Here is a 24,064-nt window from a genome sequence, read left to right on the forward strand (position 1 = left end):
TAAAAAAAAAAAAAAAAAAACAAAACAAAAACAAATGACTAAAGCAAAAATAACTGCAACATATTGTAGAGTTTATAACATGTAGAAGTAAGATGTCCGGCCAAAAACACCACCAGGGAGGTGGGCAAGGCAAACGGAAAGATGTCCACTGTGGGTTCTCTGGTTACGGTATTAACTCAAGGCACACCCTGAGAAGGAAATGAGACTCTGTGAGCCCTAGAGTGACCACCAACAAAACAAATCAGAGAGATACAGCTGAAAAGGCAATGGAGGAAATAAAAAGCACTTTTAAACAACATCTGGTTAATCCAACGGCTGGCAGGAAAGGAGGAACAGAGAAGAGGTAACAGAAGGCAAAAAACCAGGATGGTAGGCTTGAAACCATACTAAAAATGACTTAAAATGGAGATGTACTTCATTTAAAAGGCAGAAAATGTCAGACTGGATTTTTAAGAAAGCAAGACCCAATTATATGTTGTGTACAAGACATGCATTTAGAATATAAGACACGGATAATTTAAAAGAGAAAGGACAGAATATATACCACCCAATCCTAGGAGAGCCAGAGGGGCTCCGTGACTATCCAATGAAGTACACTTCAGGAAAGAGCGTTACTGGGGAGACGGCAGAGAGTTTCCCGATGAGAAAGTGGTCACTTCATCAAGAAGACTTGATACAGTCCTCAGTGTACATGCTCCCAGTAATGTGGCTGCAAACGACATGGGGCAGAGACTGGCAGAGCAGTAGACTCATTCACAGTCAGAGCTGGAGATTTTAACATATCTCCTCGGTAAGTGATAAAACAGTAGCGAGAAATCGTCAAGGACAGGGGAGAACCGGGCAACCCCGCACACACCTTACCCTAGCTGACACTGCTGGGGACTATATCCACCAAGGCCAGGTATGTACTCTTTCCAAGTGCACACGGAATCCACCGACAGAGACCCCACGCCGAGCCATAAGTAAGCGTCAGTGAATTTCAAAGGACTGAAATCATACAAGATGTGTTCTCTGAGCACGACAACATCAGAGATCAATACTCCTCCCCCAAATCCGGAAAATTCCCCAAAATCTGGAAATTAAGCAATGCACTTGTACGCGACACGGAAGTCAAAACAGAAACCATAATGAGCGTCCGACTCTCGGTTTCAGCTCAGCTCGTGATGTCAGGGTCCTGGGATCGAGCCCCACGCTGGGCTCTGCGCTCAGCGTGGAGTCTGCCTGAGATTATCCACCTCCCTCCGGCCTTCCCTCTCGTGCTCGCTCTCTCTCTCTCTCTCTCTCTCTCTAAAATGAAGAAATAAACTTTAAAAAAAAAAAAAGAAACCACAAGGCAGATAAGAAAACATTTGGAACTGAATGATAAAACACAACAGATTACAATTTTGTGAGATGTGGGGAAACAAGTATTTAGAGGAACTGTGGAGTGTTCAGGGCTCCCATTACGTAAGACTGGTTTAAAACCCCTGCCGATGACCAGCTTGCTCCACAGTGTCTCCTAACGGTTCCCAGCACCAAGGCTCTGGACAGTCAGACCTGGAACTGCATGGGGAGGGACTCACCTAACCTTTGTTCACTCCCCGCCCCAGCCCGGCCTCGCGCCTGGATTCTTATACTCCGCTCTGGATCTCGCCCCTCCTTCCCTGCTCTGCTTAGAGCAAGCACTCAATGAGGACAATTATGATCTTTTTTAAAATTTTTTTTAAAAAGAAGATTTCTTTAAGTAATCTCTATGCCCAACATGGGGCACACAAATTCACAACTCCGAGACCAAGAGTCACACGCTCTCCCAACGGATACAGCCAGCTGGTCCTATGATCATGATTTTTTTTTAAAGATTATATTTATTAATTTGACAGACAGAGATCACAAGTAGGCAGAGAGAGAGCAGGGGAAGCAGGAGCCCCACTGAGCAGAGAGCCCGATGCGGGACTCGATCCCAGGACCCTGAGATCATGACCTGAGCCAAAGGCAGAGGCTTAACCAACTGAGCCACCCAGGTGCCCCTGATCATGATATTTTAATAAGATTCTTCATGGTTGTCTCTGGTTAGAAAATTTGTACTCATTACAATAAAAAAATCAGAGTTGTATAATACGCCACCGCACAGAGACAGCCAGTTTGACGAGTTCCTTCAGATGGTTTCTGCATGTACGTAGCACAGTTTTTTAAACAAAAATGAGATCAAGCCTGGAACGCTGTCAGTGACTGACGGGCTTCCACCCCCTCCCTCACTGAACAGCAGATCATGGACATCGAGTCACTTTATAGGTTTCTTTTTAATCATCCCCTCTTCATTTTAACTAACAATGACAGAATGAGTGCTGTAGTGGATGGGTTTCCCGCAGCTTCCTTAACTGTCTTCTTATTAACAGAGTCCAGGTGGCCCCGACTTTGGTGACGCACCCTCGCACCTCTCCTTCACCGTCTGGGGGTTTCAGCGGAATCAAATCCACAGAGTGAAGTCACTGGGCCCCGGATTTGTAGGGTTCACACCAATGATGCCTCTGTCTTTCAGAAAGTTGTGCCTTTTTATGTTCTCACCAACTGTACACCCCAGTCTCCCAATCAGTCTTGCCGGCCTGAACATTGGGCTGCTTGCTTGTTTGGAGCTGTTTTCCTGTCACGGGAAGAGCCATAACCGGGGAGAGGGGAGCCCCGGCGAGCAGGCGGCTCTGGGAGCTCTGGGCACACACAGGCCTGTGCAGAGAACCCTCCGCGGACAGCGCCTCTGCCGACTGGGGAACCCTCGGATCGGTTTACAGGGTTCTCGTGATGTCTTCAGCTTACCAAGGATGCCTTGGAGAAAAGTGAACTTTCTGAGTTAGCTCAATTACCGAAAAAAGCCCCCCAAAGGCTCTTTAGGTAACAAAGCAGAAACCGTGATGAGCTTTCCTATTTTCAGTTTTGGAAGAAATCTAGGCCCATAATCTCATTCTTCGCGATTGGTACACGGAAAACAATGTAAAGTGAAAAATGTTTTCCTTGACTGACTGTGCAAATAGCACACAGCCCGGTGACGGCGCCCAAACCACGGCTGTGCACTGTATTGAGGGGCTGGGATGAGAGCTGAGGCTTTTAGACGTGCCCTCTGCCGCTCCTGCCCTTGACGTCACCGTCCCCTCCATAGACACGTGGGGGCAGGGACAAGCAGGCCAGTGCTCACTCTTACCAAAGGAGCCACAACCATAGCTGCAAATTCAGCCTTGTAATACTTCAAGAGGTAAAGCCCAAAGAAGGAATTATCTGAGTAATTCAGTTTAAATTAAAAAAAAAAAATCCACATTTTCCATCCCGAGGTGTCCAGGGTTTTTCCATGCTAATCGAACCAGAGTACGACAGTGTAGTGTTTTCACGAGTCTACTGACAGGACTGCTACTGTTTCCATTACTAATCAGAATAATCACTCCATTCCCTGTTCATGTTATAGGTACGGTTTTGGCTGCTGCCTCCTGGCTAGTCTGTCAGTAGCTTTGGGATTTTATACTGGAGGAGACCTGCTTGAAAAGCATCTTTAGGGATGCCTGGGTGGCTCTGTTGGTCCGGTGTCTGCCTTCGGCTCAAGTCATGATCCTGGAGTCCTGGGATCGAGTCTGGCATTGGGCTCCCGGCTCAACAGGGAGCCTGCTTTTCCCTCTGACCCTCCCCCTTCTCATGCTATTTCTCACTTTCTCTCTCACTCAAACAAATAAATAAATAAAAATCTTCCAAAAAAAAAAAAAAAAAGCATCTTTGTCGAAACGTTAACCTTCTGGGTTGGTGCATGTACATTCGTGCGCGTACACACGTGTATCTTGATGGTGTATCTGCACAGTTTGGAGGCGTGTATATGCATATTTTTATATTTGGGGCACAGGACCCTTTTCTTTCTTCATAAGTAGAGGTGACTCGGGCTTGTGGGGCATTTCCTGGAGGTGGTGTTGCTGGCGAGGACGGCTCTTGCTCCCTCCTCCTTCCCCGCTCCTGTCCTCCGTAAGGCAGGCTGGCATCCCCACCAGCCGGAGGCTGCCTTGGGACAGGCCTAGAGAACGGATTTCAATATTTTCTCTCCTCCTGGTAAAATATTTATTGAAACTGTACGAGCCAGGAGTCCTCCTCTGGTTCAGAAATTGTTTGCCTGCAAGCACGCTGACCCGGGTTTGGGGGGAGCCAAACGGGACTGGAGAAAATAAATCCGCAGCCGCCCCGGATTACACAACAGCTGTGGCTTCCGGGGAGGCCGCCGGGGCTGGAGGACGTGCCCTGCGGAGCCCAGGAGCACGACTGCTCCAGAGGCTGGAACAAATGACGACTGGAAACGTGCTGCCTCTCTGGACGCGTTCTTAGTGGTTAGTGTTTTTATGGCCATATTCTTCGTGAGGAACAAAGCTGATCCGTGCAAAGACGGACTGAACATTGTTGACGGCAGAGAGCAAGAAAGAGAAGCGAGACTGATCTCCTCCCCACACCCACGAGGCGGGAAAGCCTGGGTGGGGAGGAAGGGAAGGCTCCAGAAACAGGGCGCAGCCGGGGCACTCACCGTTGACGAGGCCATATTTCTGGGCTAGGAGGGCCGCCTGCAGACTTTTCCCACTGCCCACGGGCCCGCAAAGCAGCACCCGCGGGGTGAACGGGGCATTAGATCGATGGCTGGTTTGGACGTAGGTCAGAGCTGGAAAGAGAGGATAGGAGGATAGTAAACTCGGGTCCTGAAGGAAAGGAAACCAGCTTACAGCACCCGTGCTCGGGCTCTCAACAGCCACAATTACCTCTCTCACTTGCAGTGCGCGGAGACCCGCTGTGCGTGGACCCACGGTCTTAACGACAGTCATCACCATGACGTCACGCGCACCAGCTCTGTGAACGGCTGAGCTAAGTGCTCTGCGGACATGATCTCATCCCACGGGTGCGACATTAGCACAGGAGACGTAGGGCTCTTGCCCCGTTTTGCCGAGAGCTGGCCAGGCTGGGGGGGCTCTCCCTAACCCGCTGCCCGGGTAACATGTTCTGCCCCTGAGAATAAGCTGGAGGAAGCCATCCCAGCCCCTCGCCCCTCCGTCCTCAGAACTGCCACGACCCAGGCACATCTGAAACGCACAAACACTAGGGGCAAAGCCGCCTGCTTACAAACGATGCTAATTTACAGTAAATAACTAAGTTAATTAGAAGTAATGATCCCCCAGACAGTCTCAACATCTAATTATTCTTTTTAAAAATGTGTGGCTGCTGGATGCACTGCAGAGAGATTAAAAAAACAACACAGAGAGAATTTGGCATTCCAATTTTCAATTTATCTGTCTGCATTATTAATTAATAATAATTAATATGCAGACACTCACATTTTTATTTACAATTCCAGGCATGAATTCTTTATGAACGATCATATGAACTTTTAAATTTAATTAAGTAATTTGGAAGTAATTAATGTGTAAATTCAGAATCATGCCATAAGATAAATGCTGTGGCTGTTTATCTTCAGAACGTAGTGTTTGCTACTAAAGACCCTTCCGAGATGCAAAACCACTGAAAAGCGGCATGGTCTCCACAGCCCGGATTGTTTTAGAGGTATTTTCTAGACATCCCCCCCCGCCACAGACCAATTGACCCCCTCGGGGAGCAAGGCTGTGTGGTCCTTGGGCTGGGACTCTTGGGTGGGGGTCAAGGGAACAGCCAGGACAGGGAGCTCAGAAGCACCCCCACCACCACCAAAACAAAACTTTCCTTAAAGAGATTTGAGAGAATATATCAGCGAGGGCCATTGTCAACTGTTGAGTGTCATTTTTATGGTGCCATCTACCCGGCATTGTGTGGAAGGTGGTACCTGGTTGGATGTGGAGACAATTACAAATTATAATTCAGCTGCTCTGGGAGAGAATCGTTCTAACTTTCCCTGGCCTCTCTGGACAGGACGTTGAGTTCCAACAGCAATGATGTCTGACATTACTGGGCTCTTCTTCGTACCCGTTGCTGGACCCATCACTGTGGATAGGGGATTTGCAGAGTTCCAAGTAATCCTCCCCCAAGCCGATGAGGAAGACACGATTTTTGTTCCCATTTTAGGGATGACAAAACTGAGGCCAACAGGGGTATGAGAGTTGCCCAGCACTGCACAGCTGATGTGTGGTGGGGATGAGATTTGAACACAGGGCCCCTGGCTCCAGAGTCTCAGGGCTCAACCTTTACACACACACACGCACGGACACACTCACGCACACACGCATGCACAGGCACCTGCTCCAGCTGCTGTCCGTAAACCTTTGTTAGTGCTCCAGTGACAGTGCGGTGGTGGGCGTGGGGCTGCTGACCCCTGCTCTAAGCGGACTCAAGACCCTGAGCGGTGTTGCAGGTTGGCCCTGGGATAAGGACGGACGAGGTGCCCAGGGAGCCCCCCGCCATTTGCGTTTACCCTGGTAGAAGACGTCCACGCACGGCTGGTCAGCGTTGATGACTTTCAGGATTTTGGGGTAAGCAGGGAGGATCCTGATGATGTTCCTGTGATACTCCAGCAGCTTCCGTGCCGTCTCCATCTCTGAGATGTCTCCCGGCACTATCAGTCGGTTCTGGATTTCAGATTCGGAAGGCCAGTCGAAGGTGGTATGATAGATCTCTGCATGGGGGAGGGGCACGAGGTCAGAGTCACTGCCCAGGGTGTGCTGTCTGGGGGCCAAAGCCTGTGTGAGTCTCGGGCTGCTGATCCACACTAAGCATGTGGGACGAGCCCGGGCTCTATTAAAAAATCACAGAAGGATGGGGGGGCACCTGCGTGGTGCTGTCGGTCGAGGGTCCAACTCTTGGTTTCGGCTAGGGTCGTGATCCCGGGGTTGTGATCCCGGGGCCGTGGGATCAAGCCCTGTGTCTGGCTCTGTGCTTAATGCAGAGTTTGCTTGGGATTCTCGCTCCCTCTACCCCTCCTGCTCGTGCTCTCTCTCTCTCTCCAAAATGAACACAGAAATCTTTAAAAAAAAAAAAAAAAGATCAAAAGGATAAGGGTTCTCAGCGCAACGGGAAGGATGGCCGCAGCTTCTGAGGGCTCCCTGTCATGGGCCACCTGCACACACCTGTCTTCACAGCAATCAGATCACAAGGGAGGTCTCACCCCAGGGACGGGTAAGGAAACAGAGTGTTGGTGATGTTGGGCAACTCATCCCACATCATACAGATGGAAAGGGGAGGGCTGGGGTCCTCAAACCCAGGGTGGTCTGATGCCAAAGCCTAAAGCCAGAGGTCAAGGGCCCTGGCCCCCTGCTGAACCGCCTGGTCTTTGAAAGCTGAGACCCAGCTCAACATCTCCAGGGCTCCTCCTTCAGCCCCCGGGACCCCCAACTCCTCCTTGGCTGGAGTTTGTCATCTCCCAAGTGACATCCGGCTCCAGGCCCAGTCTGCAGCATCTGATCCTATGTGGCCGCCACGGGGCCTTCTGCAGGTGTCCGAAGTGGAGAAGTACCCAGTAAATGGTGGGCGGCCTGTTACTCTGATAATCATCGATCATCAATCGTGTCTGAAACTCCATGGAGCGGGGTGCAGTGGAGACAGCATACCTCTCGTTTGAGGGTCGATTCTCTTCCCCAAGTTTCTCTCAATCAGGACGGTGTCAGGAGCGCTCAGCACAACTGGACAGAAAAGGAAGACGGCACAACCAGGCATGGTAGGCAGCAGGTCCCAGACACTGGAATCTCGTGGGCCAATAACCTGTCTCATGTCTCTCTTGCTATGGAACGAGACACTAACACAACCACCCTCTCCCACCCCAGGAGTCCTGTAGAGTGGTCTTCTCGGCACCAAACCATGAAGAGACAGTCTCTGGACAGCGGGCAGGCCACCCTTGAACACATACCTAACAATTTTCACTGTAATAATGCTCCAAGGCACATCTTTGTGTGGAACACCCTTGCCATATTTTGGACTATTTCCTACAAAGAGTTTCTCAGATGTGGGATTCCTGGAGAACAAGGAACCACCAGGGTCAAAACAAAACTTCATTCTTCCAAGAGCTATCCCCAAATGCCTTTAGCTTTATGAAAAATTTAAATGTGTTGTCCTCGTTCCTGCTGGGATGGGACAGGGCTGAGGGTCAGCACTAGGAACAGGAGATAGAGAGCAGATGCTCACTCATGGGGTGTGGGCACGGCAGCCCTGACCGGGGGGCCCTTTGCAGGCTACTCACTGACGTGTCTGGGGGTGATCCCGAGGGTCTGGATCATCAGGGCCTGCTCCCGAGTTTCAGGGATGCCATCCAGAATCCAACCCTAGGCAGAGAATTTGGGAAGGTGCTCATCTATCCAACATTGTCGCTCGTTCAGTTTCAATTCCTGTTTCGCACCATTTTAAAATCCGCTGTAAGTACATCTTGATGCACACAGAAGATCCCAGAAATAGATTTCTATTTTTTAAATTAAGTTTTTCAGAAGGGGAGAGGGGCAGAGGGAGAGAGAGAATCCCAGGCAGACTCCCCACTGAGCGTGGAGCCTGACGCGGGGTCACTCTCATGACCCTGAGAGCATGACCTGAGCTGAAATCAAGCTTAACCAATTAGGCCACCCAGATAACCCCTGAAAATAGATTTCTAAAAGTTGGCACCTTGCTTTTGTGACTTTTGATACCTTCTGCCGTGTCACTCTGCAAAACCTACTGGCCAGTGTATGAACCAACCTCAGATCACTTGTTTCCCTGATCTTTGTCAACATCAAGCATGATCCTGGGGAAAATCTGTCTGGCAAAGCAGGGGATATCATTGATGCTTTAGCCTATCTTTTCCCCTCCGAATGTCATTTTTGTCACTGTCTGAATGCTGACACCATGCTGGCTCTGGCATCTTCCTGCCTGTAGACTCTAGAATCATCCTCATGCCATTAAAAAAAATAAATGTCTTTAAGTAGACTCTATGCCCAATAGGGGGCTCAAACTCACAACCCTGAGATCAAGAGTCGCACGCTCCACTGACTGAGCTACCCAGACTCTCCTCACGCCATTTAAAATGTTGTTCTGTAATGTTTGTTATATCTAATAGGATATGTTCCTCCTTCTTTTTTCTTATTTTCAAAATGTGTTCTTCCAAGTAAGCAGCAAAAATATTTTGCAGGTTCAAAAACAGAAATTCCACTAGAATTTCGGAATGACGTTAAATACATACATGTATGAAGAATTGACATTTTCACAATCTCACTGCCTTCCCTTCCCATCATTTGAGTTGATTTTTTTATGTCCCTCAGCGAGGTTCACGTTAATCAGTTTCTAAAAGTCCTCTCACGAGCCAGGAGTCTAGAGTGACTCACACACTTTTTAATGGTTCAGATTTGATGCCCAGATACATTATTAAAGTGAGCTTTGTGAGAGTGAAATAAAGCAGCCCACGGTCTCAGCCTCCCCTCTGTGGTGAGGCGTCAGGCGGGCACTCCGGAGGCTGTGGTTTCTGACACTGGCCCCCAGAAGGGGACCTCCTCCCATCCCCGCTATAGACCCCTCCCTCACATCATTAGGAGAACTTAGTTGCTTAAGGTCAGAGAATGGACCTATAGGGGTGAACTCAGATTCAAGGTCATTTATAACCCATAACACCTGATTTACAGAACACCGTGTGTTCCTAAAAAGGAACTAACCAGAAAAGGGTGTGCATTTCTTCGATATTAAAATATTTAGGTTCCAATGGCCTCCACTGACAGTTAAAAAAAAAACAAAACCCAAAACTAAACAAATTTACAGAGTAAAGAGTGTTGGAAAAATCAGGCATGCTTTCATTAATTTCTTAAATTATGCAGGAAAACACGCAGCCTATGGAACCCTGGTTTCTAGAGCTAATGAAGCAAAAGTGCAAAAAAAAATTTTTTTAACAGCCTTTTGCTCCCTCAAGTCCTTGTTACAGCCAGCCTGGAGCTGGGCTGCCGCTCTTAGAAAGAGCAGACACCCGCAGATGAGCACACCACCACGGGGGCCAGGAGGCACATCTGAGAATGCCCCGCACGCGGCTCTGGGAGCCAGGCCACAATTTCTTGAACTTTAGCTATGTTCAGACCCCCTTGTTTTCTCTTTATTTGGAGGGAGGGGCTGGGAGCCCACTGATGGCTTCTGGTACCAGGGCTGGGGATTGTTCCGTGCTCCTTTTTGAAGCTGAAAGAAGGCTGGAACTCAGTCTCCACTCAGCACCGAGGAAGGCCTCCGCTTTTAATATTGCATTAAGAAGCAATCATTATCATCTCGCCCATAAACTGCAGCTGATATCAGTATGTGGTCCAGAGCTTTTAGAACTATTCAGGGGAACAGCTCTCACCGACTTCTCGCTGGAGAGAGCGGGCCTTCCAATTACACAGGAAAAGTGCAGCAAAATGAGGAACATCTCCCTAATTAGCCTGGCCTCACCGGTGCCTCATTCAGGTGCAGATGTGAAATTTTTTAAAAAGAAGGTGGGGGGCTCGGAAGTGAATCCCAAGCTACTGGCTCTCCAGGGTCGCTCTTTCAGACTCCCGGGATGGTCTGATCACCCAGGTACTAAGGTCCTGGAGCGACCCCTTAGGGCAGCACTCACGCCCTATTAGCACAGCCCACACTTGGTGGGAAAGGCAACCACGGAGATCTCTCAGTTCCACTCGGCCCAGGTCAGTCCTCCTGGGAGGGAAGGGTAGTGACCGAGGCCTCCGCAGCAGGGAGCTTAGGGCCTGTAGTGTCCTTAACATGGAAGCGCCCTGGAAAAGATCTTCCTTCCCAGAGCTCCGGCATTTATGGGGTTCTGAGCAACTACCCATTTGCAGGACGGACGGCACTTTCAAGAGAGAATGGCAGTTTGGGTTGAGAGCAAGTTCATGGCTGCAAATTCTGGCAAGGCGGGAAGTCATAAATCAGTAAACAGCACGCGGCCGGTGCCGTGATGGGCCACTCGTTGGGTTCGTGGGCCTGGCGACCGGGAGAGGCCGGATGCGGAGGTATCCGTCAATCCCTAATTAGAATACATTATCCATCTTCCTGACACTCCAGTGAAATGTCGGCTCCACTCTGGAGCCGCAGCTTTGTTCGGAGCAGGTTAATTGATATTCTGATGCCTTCGCTCGCCATACCCCCGTGGCTTGGTTCTGTTTCATCACACATCAAAAAGGCCGTATGCTCAGGGGCACTCCGTGCACCAGTGCAAAGCTGGAGGTCTGCACAGCTGTGAGGGGTACGGGATCACAGGAGGGACAAGCACCGAGCAGATGTCACAGATGAAAAAAGGGAAAGAACACAGCCAGCCAGCCGAGGGAACTTGGCGAGGCCCAGCAGAGCATGGCCCGACGCAGAGCGGGCTGTCCTGCTCCGTGTGAACACTGGCCTCTTCTGCCCTCCTGACTATTATTAAAGTGCAATTAGCAACTTCACGCCCGAAAACTCCTGCCCTCTGGGTACTCTGCTTCTCTGATGCGTGGCCCCCGGTCTCCTCCCCTCGCCTCTGAAGACCAGAGTGGGCTGCTTCCCCTGGGAGTCCCCGTTGCTGGCTCCCAGCTCCAGCGGCAGACGCGGCAGGCTCCGCGGCAGGCTCCATGGCAGACGTTTCCGGGAGCCGACTGCGGATTCCTCCAGGTCCGGAGGGGCCGTCGGAGACTGAAGATTTGGACCTGACAAATCAGACTCACTCAGCTCAAGCCCGAACCAGGGGACGCATCATGAGACGCCCCATAGACCTGCCAGCTACCCCTCTTCTTTCTAACAAAGTATTTGGTGATTTCCCAACATAGGCAAGAAGGGAAAAGAGACATAGGTCCAGCCAAGAAGAAATGCACCTGAAAAGGTCGAGTTTAGCAAACGGCTGTGTTGTAAAGGCAGTGAGAACAAGGAGACTATTTTGATAAATACGCAGAAGTTGACATCAGGTTGCCCCAGTGTCACTTCCTTCGGTTTATACAAAACCACGGACATCTTCACCTTATCCTCTTAGGAGGTTTCCATATCCAGCTCCTCTGAAGTATGACCGATAAGAATTTTTATTTCAAAGTTTAACTTCACAAACAATAGGCAACACCTTCTGGTGTTCCTGACCACACTCAGGTTCACCAAGGGAGCAGAACAGGTCATTCCCTAATGTGCTCCTGCGCAGGGCTCCGCACCAACGAGGCACGCCCTGGGCTCGGCCCCGCCTTCTGAACACAGCCTACCGGCCGTGCACCTGCTCAGAAAAGGCTGAACGTGCACGAGTGACTCCTCAAGAACCAGCAGTGCCGAGTCCCGCTCTCGCTCATCAGTGACACAAGCGTGGCACCCCACGCACACATGCAGATCCAGGACAGCTGGTACTCCTCGGTCTGTAGCTTAAAAGCCCAGTGAGCTCCAGAGTGTTAAAATTTGGTACAGCACAGATGTGCATGTTCCCAAATAGCTGAAAAAAAAAAAATATATATATATATATATGTTTATATATATATATATATTTTTTTTTTCAGGTCAAATTCACATTAAATGTTGCTGGTGCCCCTGGAGCTGCTCTGCAGGGGAAAGCCCAGTTTGAAGACCACCCGGTTCTGTCCCCAAATGGACGGGTCCCACCCCATCTCCAAGGCGGGGATGACATAAAGGTAGCCCCCTGCAGACATAATGCACTTTCTGGGCTCACGTCTCCTTCTCAGGTTCAGACACGAGGGCTCTGGTTGGAAATGAAGGACATGGATAATCCAACCGCATCCCGTTAATGGAGCCGCTCCTCTCCAACATTTCACAGCATGTCTGTGTCCCTCCCCTTCAGAAATGAGACTTGCCCTCTGGGTGTCTGATTATCTGCTGGTGAAAAGCGGGGGCTTTGGAATCAGCTCGGGCCACCGCCAGTCAGGTGACTTCTAACCAGTCACCTCAACCCCCCCTCCCCACAATGGGCCTTATCCTCCTTATCTGCAAAGTGGGCTGATGCTCTCAGTCTAGGCCACAGCTGTTGGGACAATTCAATAGGACCCAAAGCAAACACCCACAACACTAGCATAGTGTCTGGCAACAAAGAAGGGGCTGGTTTTATCATTATAAACTTGAGAAAGCAGAACGAGGTTTTTTTCTCTACTTACTTGCAAGAAGGCATCCTTTTTAAGTTTGTACAGCTTTTTTTAAAGACTTTTTTTAAAGATTTCATTTATTTATTTATTTATTTGAGAGAGTCAGAGAGAGAGCGCATGCGCACCAGAGCTCGAGTGCAGGGAGGGGCAGAGGGAGAGGGCATCTCGGGCAGACCCTGCACCGAGCATGGAGCCTGACGTGGGGCTCGATCTCACGACCCGGAGCTCATGACCTGAGCCGGAACCAAGAGTCAGCTGCTCAACTGATAGGCACCAGACGTCCCTTTTTAAAGATTTTATGGCTAGGTAATCTTTTTTTTTGGTTAGATAATCTTTACACCCAACATGGAGCTTGAACCTATGACCCCGAGATCAAGAGTTGTACACTCCATTGTCCAAGCCGGCCGCGCAGCCCAAGTTTGGAGAACTTACTATAAAGGGTTCATGCAGGAAGGCGATCTCTTGGAAAGAGGAATATGGCCTCCTAGAAAGGAAGAGGAAAGCTTTCCAAGTACGGAGGACTTGGGGAGAACATGTTTGGATTAGAACGAGCTGAGTCTAGTGAGTGGCCATGGCTACACCAGACCCGCGCCAGAGTGCTTGGGACCGCATGCCACTGCCCGGCCCAGGGCACCCCCCCATGGGCAGTTTGCTTCTCTGGAAATGGGAAGAGCCGCACGGGCCAGAGGTTGGGGTCCAGCATATGGGTAAACAGTCATCGTGTCGTTACAGCGGGGTAAGATCCATTCATTCACTCACTCCCCCATCGACCCATGAATTCGTTGGAGTGTTTGTCTGAGACCCCGTGCAGGACATTGTGCTTCCGTACTGAACAGGTCCATGTCTGCCCTTGGGGGGCGAGCCCTCACCTATGGCCCCAAGTCCGTCTTAACTCACTTCCTCTCCCAGCTGACCTCTTGACTTGTACAAGGCATCGAATGTCCTCTGTGAATCAAGAGGCGTGGGCCAGGTGACACTGAGTGGGGGAACTGCTAAGATTTATGGCCTAACAGAGACATTTTAATAGTAACTAGCACATTATTAATAATCATGCAGGAAAAACTGACATCAACAGGACTGGCTTGCCTCTGACGGTCTCCGGACATCACGACATAATTTACTCCCAGCCATGCAGCTGGCTTCTCCTGTATGAGTCTGCCCGCTCCCTGCCATTGGGAAGAGAAGGGAGTAACCCCCACATGGCAGCAGGGGCAGCTGCTGCGGGGGCGGGGGGGACGACAAGGAACCTAAGTCTGCTCAGCAGTTAGAACCAGCCCTCCCTGGGGAATTCCCAAGCGGACCACATGGGTGGAGCGAGGCATCCGAGATCCGGTACCGAAGCTGGCAGAGCCCCAGCCTCATTCTCAGAGGTGGCAGTGTTGCCCCCACGCACAGACCCCAAGTGGCTTCTCAGACCGCACGCCTCCCTCTCCATGCCCGTCCGCTGAGCCCGGCACGGCCCCAGACCAAGGCAGCCAGTCCTTGTTCCCGCCTCCCTGCAAGCTGGAGTGCTCCCCTCGACCTAGGACCCCCACACTGCCCATCTGGGCCCCAGGCAGGGAACGCACTGGCCACAGATGGGGCTATGGCCAGGTCCGAATCTTGGCTCTGACCCCACAGCTCTGTCGTCTCAACGAACCCGCCCCGGGTCTCAGCGCCCTCGTCCGCACAGTGGGTGCCTGAGACCACCCACAAGAACATCACTGAATCGACCGCACGAGGTCACGGACAGCAAGTGTGATGGTCAAGTACCCGCCCCAAGGCAGCGCTTCACGCACACCCGCTCCTTCCTCCTCCCACCAGCAATGGGGGGGGGGGGGCGGCTGCATTTCCACAAGACTTAGAAAGGCTGAATCCACAGAGGGGTGACTTTATGAAGTTGTGAGGCCAGGTCCCACAAGGCGGGCAGGGCCCTGAGTGACACAGGGCCGCACCTCCACAAGGAGGCCCTGTCCCTCCGCTCCCCCACCCCACCCCCACAGGGTGCTGGCCCCTCTGTCCTTCTGTCTCCCTGGAGAAAGCACCTTCCCACTCTTACTCCCTCTCTCCCAGCTCAGCTCACTTTCCCGGGGCATTGGCTCCCGACGTGCCAGGAGGCCGGCACCCCTGCTCGGGTCTTCCTAAATTCCTCTCATCTCAGGCCTCGATCTTCCACTTCCAGAGGCTCCACCCCCTTCTGCTGCTCCCAGAAAAGCCCAGCCTAACCAACTGTTGCAAAGAAAACGTGAGAGCACCGATCCTGCCTTCAGAGAACGAGAATTCACCAGTCTCGACACGAGCGAATGCCACCAAGTCTCAGTAAAGGAAAGGCACACCCAGAAATGGACACCTGCACTCGTGTCCTGACCAACACCCCAACGCACTGTTAATGGCAGAGGCAGTCTATCAGTCGCCTAATGAGTCAAATCGGGGTACGACTATGTTACAGAATACAGCTGAAAACCACCGTGTGACTCTCTACACGTCTTTCAAATCCTACTGACTGACGGTACTGAGCCAGATGGGGACCCCAGGACCCCTACCTCCCAGCTGTACGGGCTGTGACAACTTCCCATCTGCGAGGCAGGCGGAGCTGGGAGCACCCACCCTTGCTGGCAGGTGGGGTTAGATGCACCTGAAGGCTCACATCCCGTCTGGCGGACGCGGGTGCTAGAGAAGTGGGGGTGCCTGGCATGCGTCCCCGCCTCTGGCCCACACCACACTGCTCGTCGTGGCCGGCTTACCGAGGAACCAAGGAGTGAAGAGCTTAGGAACGAGGGCACAAGGAGCGGCCACCCTCTGCTCTGCCCCTCAGGCTGGCGTTTCCGGCTCTCGGGAGGCGGGACTCTGCTCCACGCGGTGGCTCCCCGTCCTGCTCTGTTTCCAGCATCACCAGGGCCCTCTCTCTGCCGGCGCCCAAGTTACGGCTGCTCAGACATCAGACTCGGGGCTGCATCCCGTCACCTGCTTTCCCTGGTGCCCACAGTGAAAGGGATAGTCACATGCACCTGCCACCTGCAGACCCCTGGGGGCCGCTGCTCCATGTGCGCACACCTGGGCCCCGCATCACACCCACCAGCCAACCACGGCCTCAGGCGAGGGGTCAGAAACACCCCCTGAGGAGGGACCCCCGAGACTCACCGGCTCCCCACGACCCTGAGCCTGCCTCACCGTGATGCCTGCCATAAGTTTTCGGAGCAGAGGCCAGACCGCCGTCGGCCGTGCTGCCATCCCAACGGCGTTGGGGCTGGAGGCGCGTGCAGCCCGGGTCTCCGCAGAGCTGTTGACCAATAAAACCGCGCTCCTCAGAGGATGAGCGTGACATCCGTAAACCCATGAGTGTCGAAACATGGCAAGGAAACCCCGCGTTCCTCCTGTCAGAGGACGAAAGACAGGTGATGGATGGCAGCCTAATGACAGGAGGAGAAATCAAGCAAACGGGGGGAGGTTCTGCCGCTGGACTCAGGCTCCTCCACCCGCCGGCGCTCCCGCCGTAAATACTGACTCACGTTCTGGGTGGGAAAGTGTCTATCTGTGCCTGGAAAGGGACAAAGAAAAGGGCTCTCCGGAAGCCTGCCAGGTAAATCTGAAACTTCAGGGTCCACGGTCCCAAGTGTGCCGCCTCATGCCCTCCTCTCCCGCGATGTAACTGGGAGCCTCCGGGACATTGAGATGAAAGACAGAGGTCCCCGAGCGCCCCCGCCACAGACCTTCCCCCAACTGGGGATTTGGGGAGCGAGGTCAGCATTGGGCACCAAAGTCTGGCATCCAACGATGACACTCTTTCTTCAGCCCAAGGAGGGAGATGATGTGAGGCCGGATGTTCTGAACATGACGGGCTTCTGGAATGGGTCCTTGCGCACAGTTTAGGTGCCCATAAGTCTTAGTTGTTGATGCCTTCATGGGACAGCTGTGTGGCTCCCGTCAGAAAATGCGTCACGCGCTGGCACAGTGTCTGCCACACACCACGGGCTCCTAAGCGCCGGCTAACCGCTACCCGTGTCTTCATCTCCATGGGCTGACTCCGCTCTCGGCTCACAGCGCTCAGCCTTCGTTTTCACTCTTCCTGACCTCTACCACGCCAAGACCACAGGCCTGAGGAGTCGTGGGGCAAGGTGATCTTTCTGCAGCTCACTGAAGCCGAGGCCTGTTTACACCTCATGTGGCCTACCACACGTCCTGGCGGACCGGGGCCGGTTTGCACTCCGGACGTGTGGCGGGGGCATGAGGGAGACCTGACCGACTGCTGGGGACTGGGCAGAGCTGGTTAGAACGGGTGACCCGGGTGCGGACGGGATGATGTCCCGCAGGCTCCCCTTGGGCAGCAGGGACCGACACGAGGATGCTGACGTCTAGTGTCCATTGGAGCACAGCGTCGCCTTGGCTGGGGCTCTGAGCATCACGGTTTGGGAAGCAGAAAGACCACGCGGGGACACAGAACGCAGCTCGGGAGGGCACCGGCCTGCTGAGCCCACAGGGCCAGTTCCTGCCCCGCTCATGATGGAGATGCCTGCCGACAGCCCGGAGCAGCCCTCTCGGGGCACGAGCTCCATGTGCTTGGCTGCTCGCCTCGTGCTCTGCACCTTTGAGCTAGTCCTCCCCACCCCGAGCGGTAGAACACCATCCCCAGCGGAAGCTCACAGAATCAAAGAAAAACCAAGGCGCGTGGGTAGAAGCAGAGATGGACTCCAGCTGGTTTTTAAATTTCATTGATTTCTTTTCCTCCGGCCCAACATTTAAAAGACTGCTAATTCTCATCCATGCGGTAGTGGGGACGTTCCAGAACTCGCCCGAGTAATAATGCCGACGGCGTGCTGGGCGGCAAGTCTGCGCCACCCCCAGAAGCACACGGGACTCCAGTGCGCGGAAGTGGGAAGGAGCAGTCCTCCCCCGCCCGTAGGTGACCTGTTTTCACCTGCCCCCCCTTGCACGGGAAAAGCGTCTTCACCCTGCCTAAGTGGACCTCAGAGCCAGGCGCGGTGCTGAGCACTTGCTGTAGGACCTCATCAAATAGGGAGAGCAAGGCAGCCCTCTGGACCCCGGAGCGCACGCCTCCACCTGCGATCACAGGGATCTCCACAAGGAGACGTGCCAAGGCCTGGGGGACTCTCCCCACCGGGTCCCTTCTGCTTTCTTCCTAGCTGCTGCCCAGGAGCCCAGACATTCCCAGGACATCTCTGGCCAGCAGAGGCAGACACAAGCCATCTGTGGAGCCCATAAATCTTGCCCCTGGTGCGCAGGGGCCTCTGGCTTTTCCTGGATGATAAACTCCTACCATCTGACAAGCCATGGTAATTGGGTACAAGGCTTTCCTTCTCCACCACATAGCTGGGGGCCAAAGGCAACCATACATCAAAACATTCCTTTTCTCCTCTTAGCCAGGTACTTTCTCGCCCATGACCTTCCAACTTAGTCTGGTTCTGGGGACACAAACGTGCCTTTGTCAAAGGGCCTGGCATGACATCACAGTGACCCCGGCGGAAGCTGGCCCCCCAGAACCTCAGTGCAGCAGGGGCTACTGTGCCCTGCTATCCTGGCCACTGGTCCTCTGACTTTAGCTAAGTCCCTTCTTCCATCTGGGCCTCAGTTTCTCCTTCTGTAAAAGGTTTTAGGTAGGATGACTTCTAAATCAATGTTTTTAGAAAAACTGATATTCCTCCACAAGGCACCATTGTTTTTACAATAAGCCTTCATTTAACATTGTAAAATCCAGCTTCCTGGTGGCTAACCCTTGTTCCAGTCCATGAAAGAGAAGACGAGGGAGGACGCAGGTAGTCTAGGCACGGGGCATCTTGATCGAATTGGAAGATGGTTCTCAAACCTTGAACCCAGGGTTTCGGGGCCACAGTGCCCAAAACTACTCTTGGGGCACAGCAGTTGAATCTGTCAAGCTGTAGGGGACCAAGGCCAAGGGGAACCTTGAAAGTACTGATAATGGAAAACAATTTTGGGATGTGATGAGGAAAGTCACTAAACAGGTCTCCCCAAGAGTTACATAAAACCACACCAGGGCAACCATCAAAATATTTTCCCCGGAGAAGCATTGGGACAAACATGTTCCGGTTGTTGAAGCCGTCATTAGCTGTTCAGACTCAACCTCATGGTCACAATTTATTTTAAGCACCTTCCCCTCCTTGGGCCAACAGCAAGTGAGGATAGGACTGCATTGCCCTGGTGGTACAGACTGGGGGATCAGCCAAACTGCGTTCTCTCATTCATGAACGTCATAAATGTTTCCCGAGCTTGGCGTCTGCGCCAGGCACCACGTGGGGAGCTGGGGCTCTGCGCTGATGGGGATGGACGGGGCCCCTGCCCCCACACCGTGCCTGTGTGGGTCTGCAGGAGCAGGAGAGCAAGAGGAGGCTGTGAAGGCCTGTAACAGGGCACCAGGCTCCCTGGGGCTCGGCAAGTTTGGGGCGTCTGAGGAAGTGACTCTACCTGGAGACTAAGGAATGAACAGCAGCCGCCCCACTGCGGGGTGAGGGGCTCAGGCAGTGAGAAGAGCATGTGTGAACCAGGTTTCTATTGCTGTGTAACAAACGCACAGTCTTGGTGGCTTAACTAGCATGTTCATCATCTCAGTTTCTGTGGAGGGGGACCCTGAGTGCTGCTCAGCCAGGTTCTCTGCTGGGGTCTTGGAGGGCAGCAATCCAGGAGACAGCTGGGCTGTGTTCTCATCCAGAGGCTTGACCGAGGAGGAATCTGCTTCTGAACTCATTCAGGCTGGGGCAGAACTCCCTCCTGTGCTCTGGTTTCCCACTGGCTAGAGGCTGCCCACATGGGCCTGTCTGACATGGCAGCTTACTTGTCATGCCAGTAAGGAGACCCTCTCTCCAGTCCACTCAAAGTCTTAGATCATGGAACATCATCGCAGGAATGACCCGTCTTCACCTCTGTCCTCTTCTGTGAGTCCTGCTCCCACTCAAGGGGAGAGGGTTACATGAGGTGTGGACTCCAGGGCAGGGAAACCACTGGGAGTCCCTCCCCTCAGTGTGCGGGTGAAGCTGGCGGCAGAGGTGTGAAAGGCAGCAGGCATGAGGGGACAGAGGGACAACACTGGGCAGCCAGGCAGGGTGGGAAACAGCGAAGGTTCTCAGCAGCAGAAGACACCATAACATTTGTTTTAAAACGACAACCACTTCGGTAGGCCTCAAATACAAACATCTCTCCGAGGGGTGTTTCTTTCAAGGGAGTGTCAACATCGGTCAACTGCAGGAAGGGAGCACTGGCTGGGAGGCAGGAGTTGGGGGACTTGGGCTCCTTTTGAATTCTGAACCACACGAACGTATCGCAGTCAAGAAATAAATTCGTTCATTTTATGTTGAGCAATACCCATGGCAGCGGTATGGAGACGGGGCCAGGAAGAAAGCAGAGTAGCTGTGAGGATGGATTAGGGCCAAAGAAGGAACGCGACCTCCGTGGTCCAAACCCTGGAGAAGTAAGACTCAGCCTCTCTCCAGTATTAGAGCCTTTTCCTCTCCAATTTCCTGAGCTCACTGCCTCATTTCTTAGCTTCCCTCTGCCCTTAGAGACGCAGTCTGAAGAGCTCTTGGATGTCAAGGCCTTGGCTGTCCCTAAAAGAAAGGCCATGGGTCCCCAGCAGATAAAGCCCACCTCCTCTTCCTTGTTCCAATACAAAGTGCTAATTTCTCTTTCTCTAACGCATTTGATGGTCACTTCAAACAAATTCTTCAAAGAGACTGCATTAGACCAAAAAAAAAAAAAAAAAAAAAAAAAGGAAAAGAGAAGGAAAAACCCCCAACATTAACTACAGAATCCTGACGGGTTATGATTGCATTACTTTTCCCTGAACGCTATTCCCTGCTTCCTTTTTGTGCTCTAAATTACCAATTCTAGTCCCTGTGTAGCTAAATAACGATAATTACCATATCAATGCATATGCACGTGTCATTTCTCTCCCTAAAAGCAAGAAAGCCTGTTTGTTTTGGATGAGGGTTTGTTTTGTTTCCGAACAACCAAAGCACATAATTAGGAGCCTCACCTCTTGCTCTTGAAATCCTGTCTCCACAGGGAAGAGATGAAAAAGGTACCGGATACCCCTTGAAGCTAAGAAATTTTCAAACAAATTAAAGGAGGTCCTTCTCCACCCTGCAGGTTACAATGGCTCGGACAGGACCAGAATCAGAATGTGAGGCCAGAAGGGGCTCAAAGCTCAAAGCCAAGCTTGTTCTTCTGCGGACGGGGGACCTGAGGCCTCTTGGAGCGGAGCCCTCCCTGGAGGGTCACTGTGCGCCAGTGAGACGAGAACAGAGTGGCCAAATCAGGACTCCGTGTTTGCCTTTCTATTCTGGGACTCGCTGCGGGACCTCGAGCAGGATAGGCCACCTCCGCAAGTCTTCGATTCTGCACCCCTCCAGTGACATGAGGGCAGTGCCTGCTCCAGTGGGCTGGGGCCAAGATGAATGAGGTCATGGATGTGGCCCTTAGCCCTACACACCCACCAGTGGTCACCATCAAGGGGAGGACGACGGCAGCCTCGAGGCCTAGGGACCTGAGTGTGGTGCAGTGAGCAAGGAGCCAGACCAGGCGCCCCGAGTGCTTGGAGACCAGACATCTAAGCACCATCATCAGCGGAGTACTGATGATGCCCAGTAATGTCATTACACATACTAAACAAATAGAATTAAATCAACCAGGAGTACTAATTATAATGAACAATAGAGTCATACAGTACAATACAACCAATAATGATATCAGTTACAACACAACTAACTCATAACACTAATAATACTATCACCGTGTCGATGGTGGTGGTAGCTGCTGGCAAGGACCGGGGCTGCATGGTTTCACACTGTCCACACCGTAGGGACACCGTTCAAACACTCGAGTGCCAAACTTTTAGATTAGCTCAAGAAGGTTTATGTCAGTAGATGCATGTTTCAGAAACTATTCTAGGTCACCAAAGGCAAGTTTGGGAGGTCTCACTAAAATCACAGAGAGAACCACCATCTTTACCCCAGAAACCAGGACCTGGTGACTCACAGAGATTTTCAGAAATTCCATGACCAAACCAGCCCAGTCCAGATGAATCCTGTGTGTGGATCCAGTGCCTGGATCTCTGAGGCACGAGTTCTGGGCAGTTTGTCTCCCCGGGGAAAGGCACCAATGACCCAACCGCACGCGTCCATGCCTCCGAACTCCAGGTTGAACGTTTATGCACCAGAAACATGCGGTAATTTATGAAAATCACTTGCACGAAATAACACTGTTCTGTCTGTCTAAGGTTCGGTCACGGGAGGATGAGTAATGCGTGGCCCGAAGCAAAGCGAGGGTCTGAGTCGAGAGCTGGGTCCCCCGGCAGGATCTGTCGCCTTTCTTGTCCCTGTGGTCAGCTGGGCTGCAGCTCTGGGCCTCTCCTGTGCCGCAGCGGCCAGGGAAGGCCAATGCTTGACCTGTGAGCAGAACAGCCAGGACACAGCTGTTCCGGCTCGAGTTCCTAGATCACGAGGTGGTTTGGCGTCATAAGCATCTTAAAAGGAAACCTGAACTAGGCATGCGGAGACCCTGCCACCTTTGGTGACACTGAGATGGAGCATGAAGCCACCGCAACTGGGACAGCAACGTGGCCGGGGTTGCAGCTGGTAAAGGAGCCCATGATCCTCAGGGCGGGTGAGACACTGGGGCGGGAACTGGAAAGCTACTGTGTTCAGAGACACAGCTGACGGCGAGGACAGTCCTGGTTCGGGGAACTCCCAGTGTACTGAATTTGCCTCACATGCGAGGAGGGCTGTGTCCCTGTGGTTCTGCTTTTCTTTCTTTTTTCTTTTTTCAAGATTTTATTTTCAAGTAATCTCTACACCCAACGTGGGGCTCAAACTCAGGACCCTGAGATCAAAAGTCACATGCTCTACTGACTGAACCCAGCAGGTGTCCCCCCTCCCCGGCTCTGCTTTTAAATGTAGCCCCCGACCTGCTGGCAGGTGTGGGTCTGGGTGACTTGGGTACACTCATACCAAAGGAGTAACACCTGGTGTTTGGCCAAATGGGACCAGCACTGCTCTGAACAATGGAGAAGCAGCTTAGTGAAGAGAAGAGAAGCAGACCCGAATGCCTCCGGCCTGGCGAGCTGCAGTACAAGGGTTTGATTTGACTCGGCAAATTCATAATCAATTATGGATTAACGCATAGGCGTTTTGTACGGGAGAGTGTCGGCCCGGTTCCCGTCGCTAGGCTCTCGCCTCCCCCTTCCTTCCTGACAGGGGATTGTTTCCGCATCTCCCAGGTAAAAGAGAGGAAACCTTCAAAAGCGTGATCAATTGATGGGTCAGTTTTAAGAAGAATTGGCCAGAGGTTGGTTGAGCTGAGTACGGAAGGGGCCCGAGCCTCATTCTGCCTGTCATCTCCTCCGCCTAAGACAGTCTCTCCACAGACCACCCCAGCCCCATCTCTGGAGGCTTCTGGAACACCCTGGCTCTCCTGGCCTGGTTAGCAGCCCTCATGGCCCTTCTCACAGCTGGGCCGGCTTTGGTCATGCAATGTTGTCTCCAACTACAGATGGTACTCAAGGCCAAGGGACCACCTTGCTCGTGGGGGGCTGAGGCAGAGGGGAAGGGTCCCAGCAGCAAGGACCATGGGGGTCTGCAACAGGCCGTCATCTGGGAGGGCGTCTAGCCACACCGGCTTGGGAGCAGGTAATGAGACTTAAAATGAGCCTATGGCTCAGTGGTCTTCCTTCTAACACTGCTGGAGGGTAGAAGTTGGCTTTGTGTATGTGTTTGTGGTGGGGGGGGCGGGTAGGAGACTTTATTTTGCCAGGGGTGCGGTGGGAGGGAGATCCTAGACAGAGAGCAGCAGGTTGGCACCTGGACAGGGATAGGGCTGCCCTGGAGGGCTGCCCCAGGCCTATTGGGAAGGAAATGCGGAGGCCAGCCTCTGTTGAGACCTAACCCAAGGGGCTGGGGGTGGGAGTGGGAATTGGGTCTGGAGGAATGAGGGCATCCCCCCTTCTGGGCTGGACATGGAGCCTGAGCCCTGCCGCCTCCCTTTCCTCCTGTTGGGCCTTAGTTCCTCCTGGCTCACTGGGGCCATGTGACCCCTGAACCCCACTGCCCCCATCCCAGAGGACGGGCTAGATCAGGTGGGACAGG

General features: G+C 52.5%; 1 protein-coding gene across 1 annotated transcript in view; it reads right to left on the bottom strand.

Moving 5' to 3' along the window:
• AK8 (adenylate kinase 8) overlaps positions 1 to 24,064 on the bottom strand; it is a 114,119-nt gene that overhangs the window by 70,776 nt on the left and 19,279 nt on the right. Inside the window, exons 6-9 of the mRNA XM_047700106.1 lie at positions 8,144 to 8,225; positions 7,518 to 7,589; positions 6,386 to 6,586; positions 4,520 to 4,651 (exon numbers count right to left, since the gene is read on the bottom strand). Coding sequence (XP_047556062.1) covers positions 4,520 to 4,651; positions 6,386 to 6,586; positions 7,518 to 7,589; positions 8,144 to 8,225 — 487 coding nt within the window. The remainder of the gene's footprint in view (positions 1 to 4,519; positions 4,652 to 6,385; positions 6,587 to 7,517; positions 7,590 to 8,143; positions 8,226 to 24,064) is intronic.

Source organism: Lutra lutra, chromosome 13 (assembly GCF_902655055.1).
Source record: "Lutra lutra chromosome 13, mLutLut1.2, whole genome shotgun sequence".
Taxonomy (NCBI): domain Eukaryota; kingdom Metazoa; phylum Chordata; class Mammalia; order Carnivora; family Mustelidae; genus Lutra; species Lutra lutra.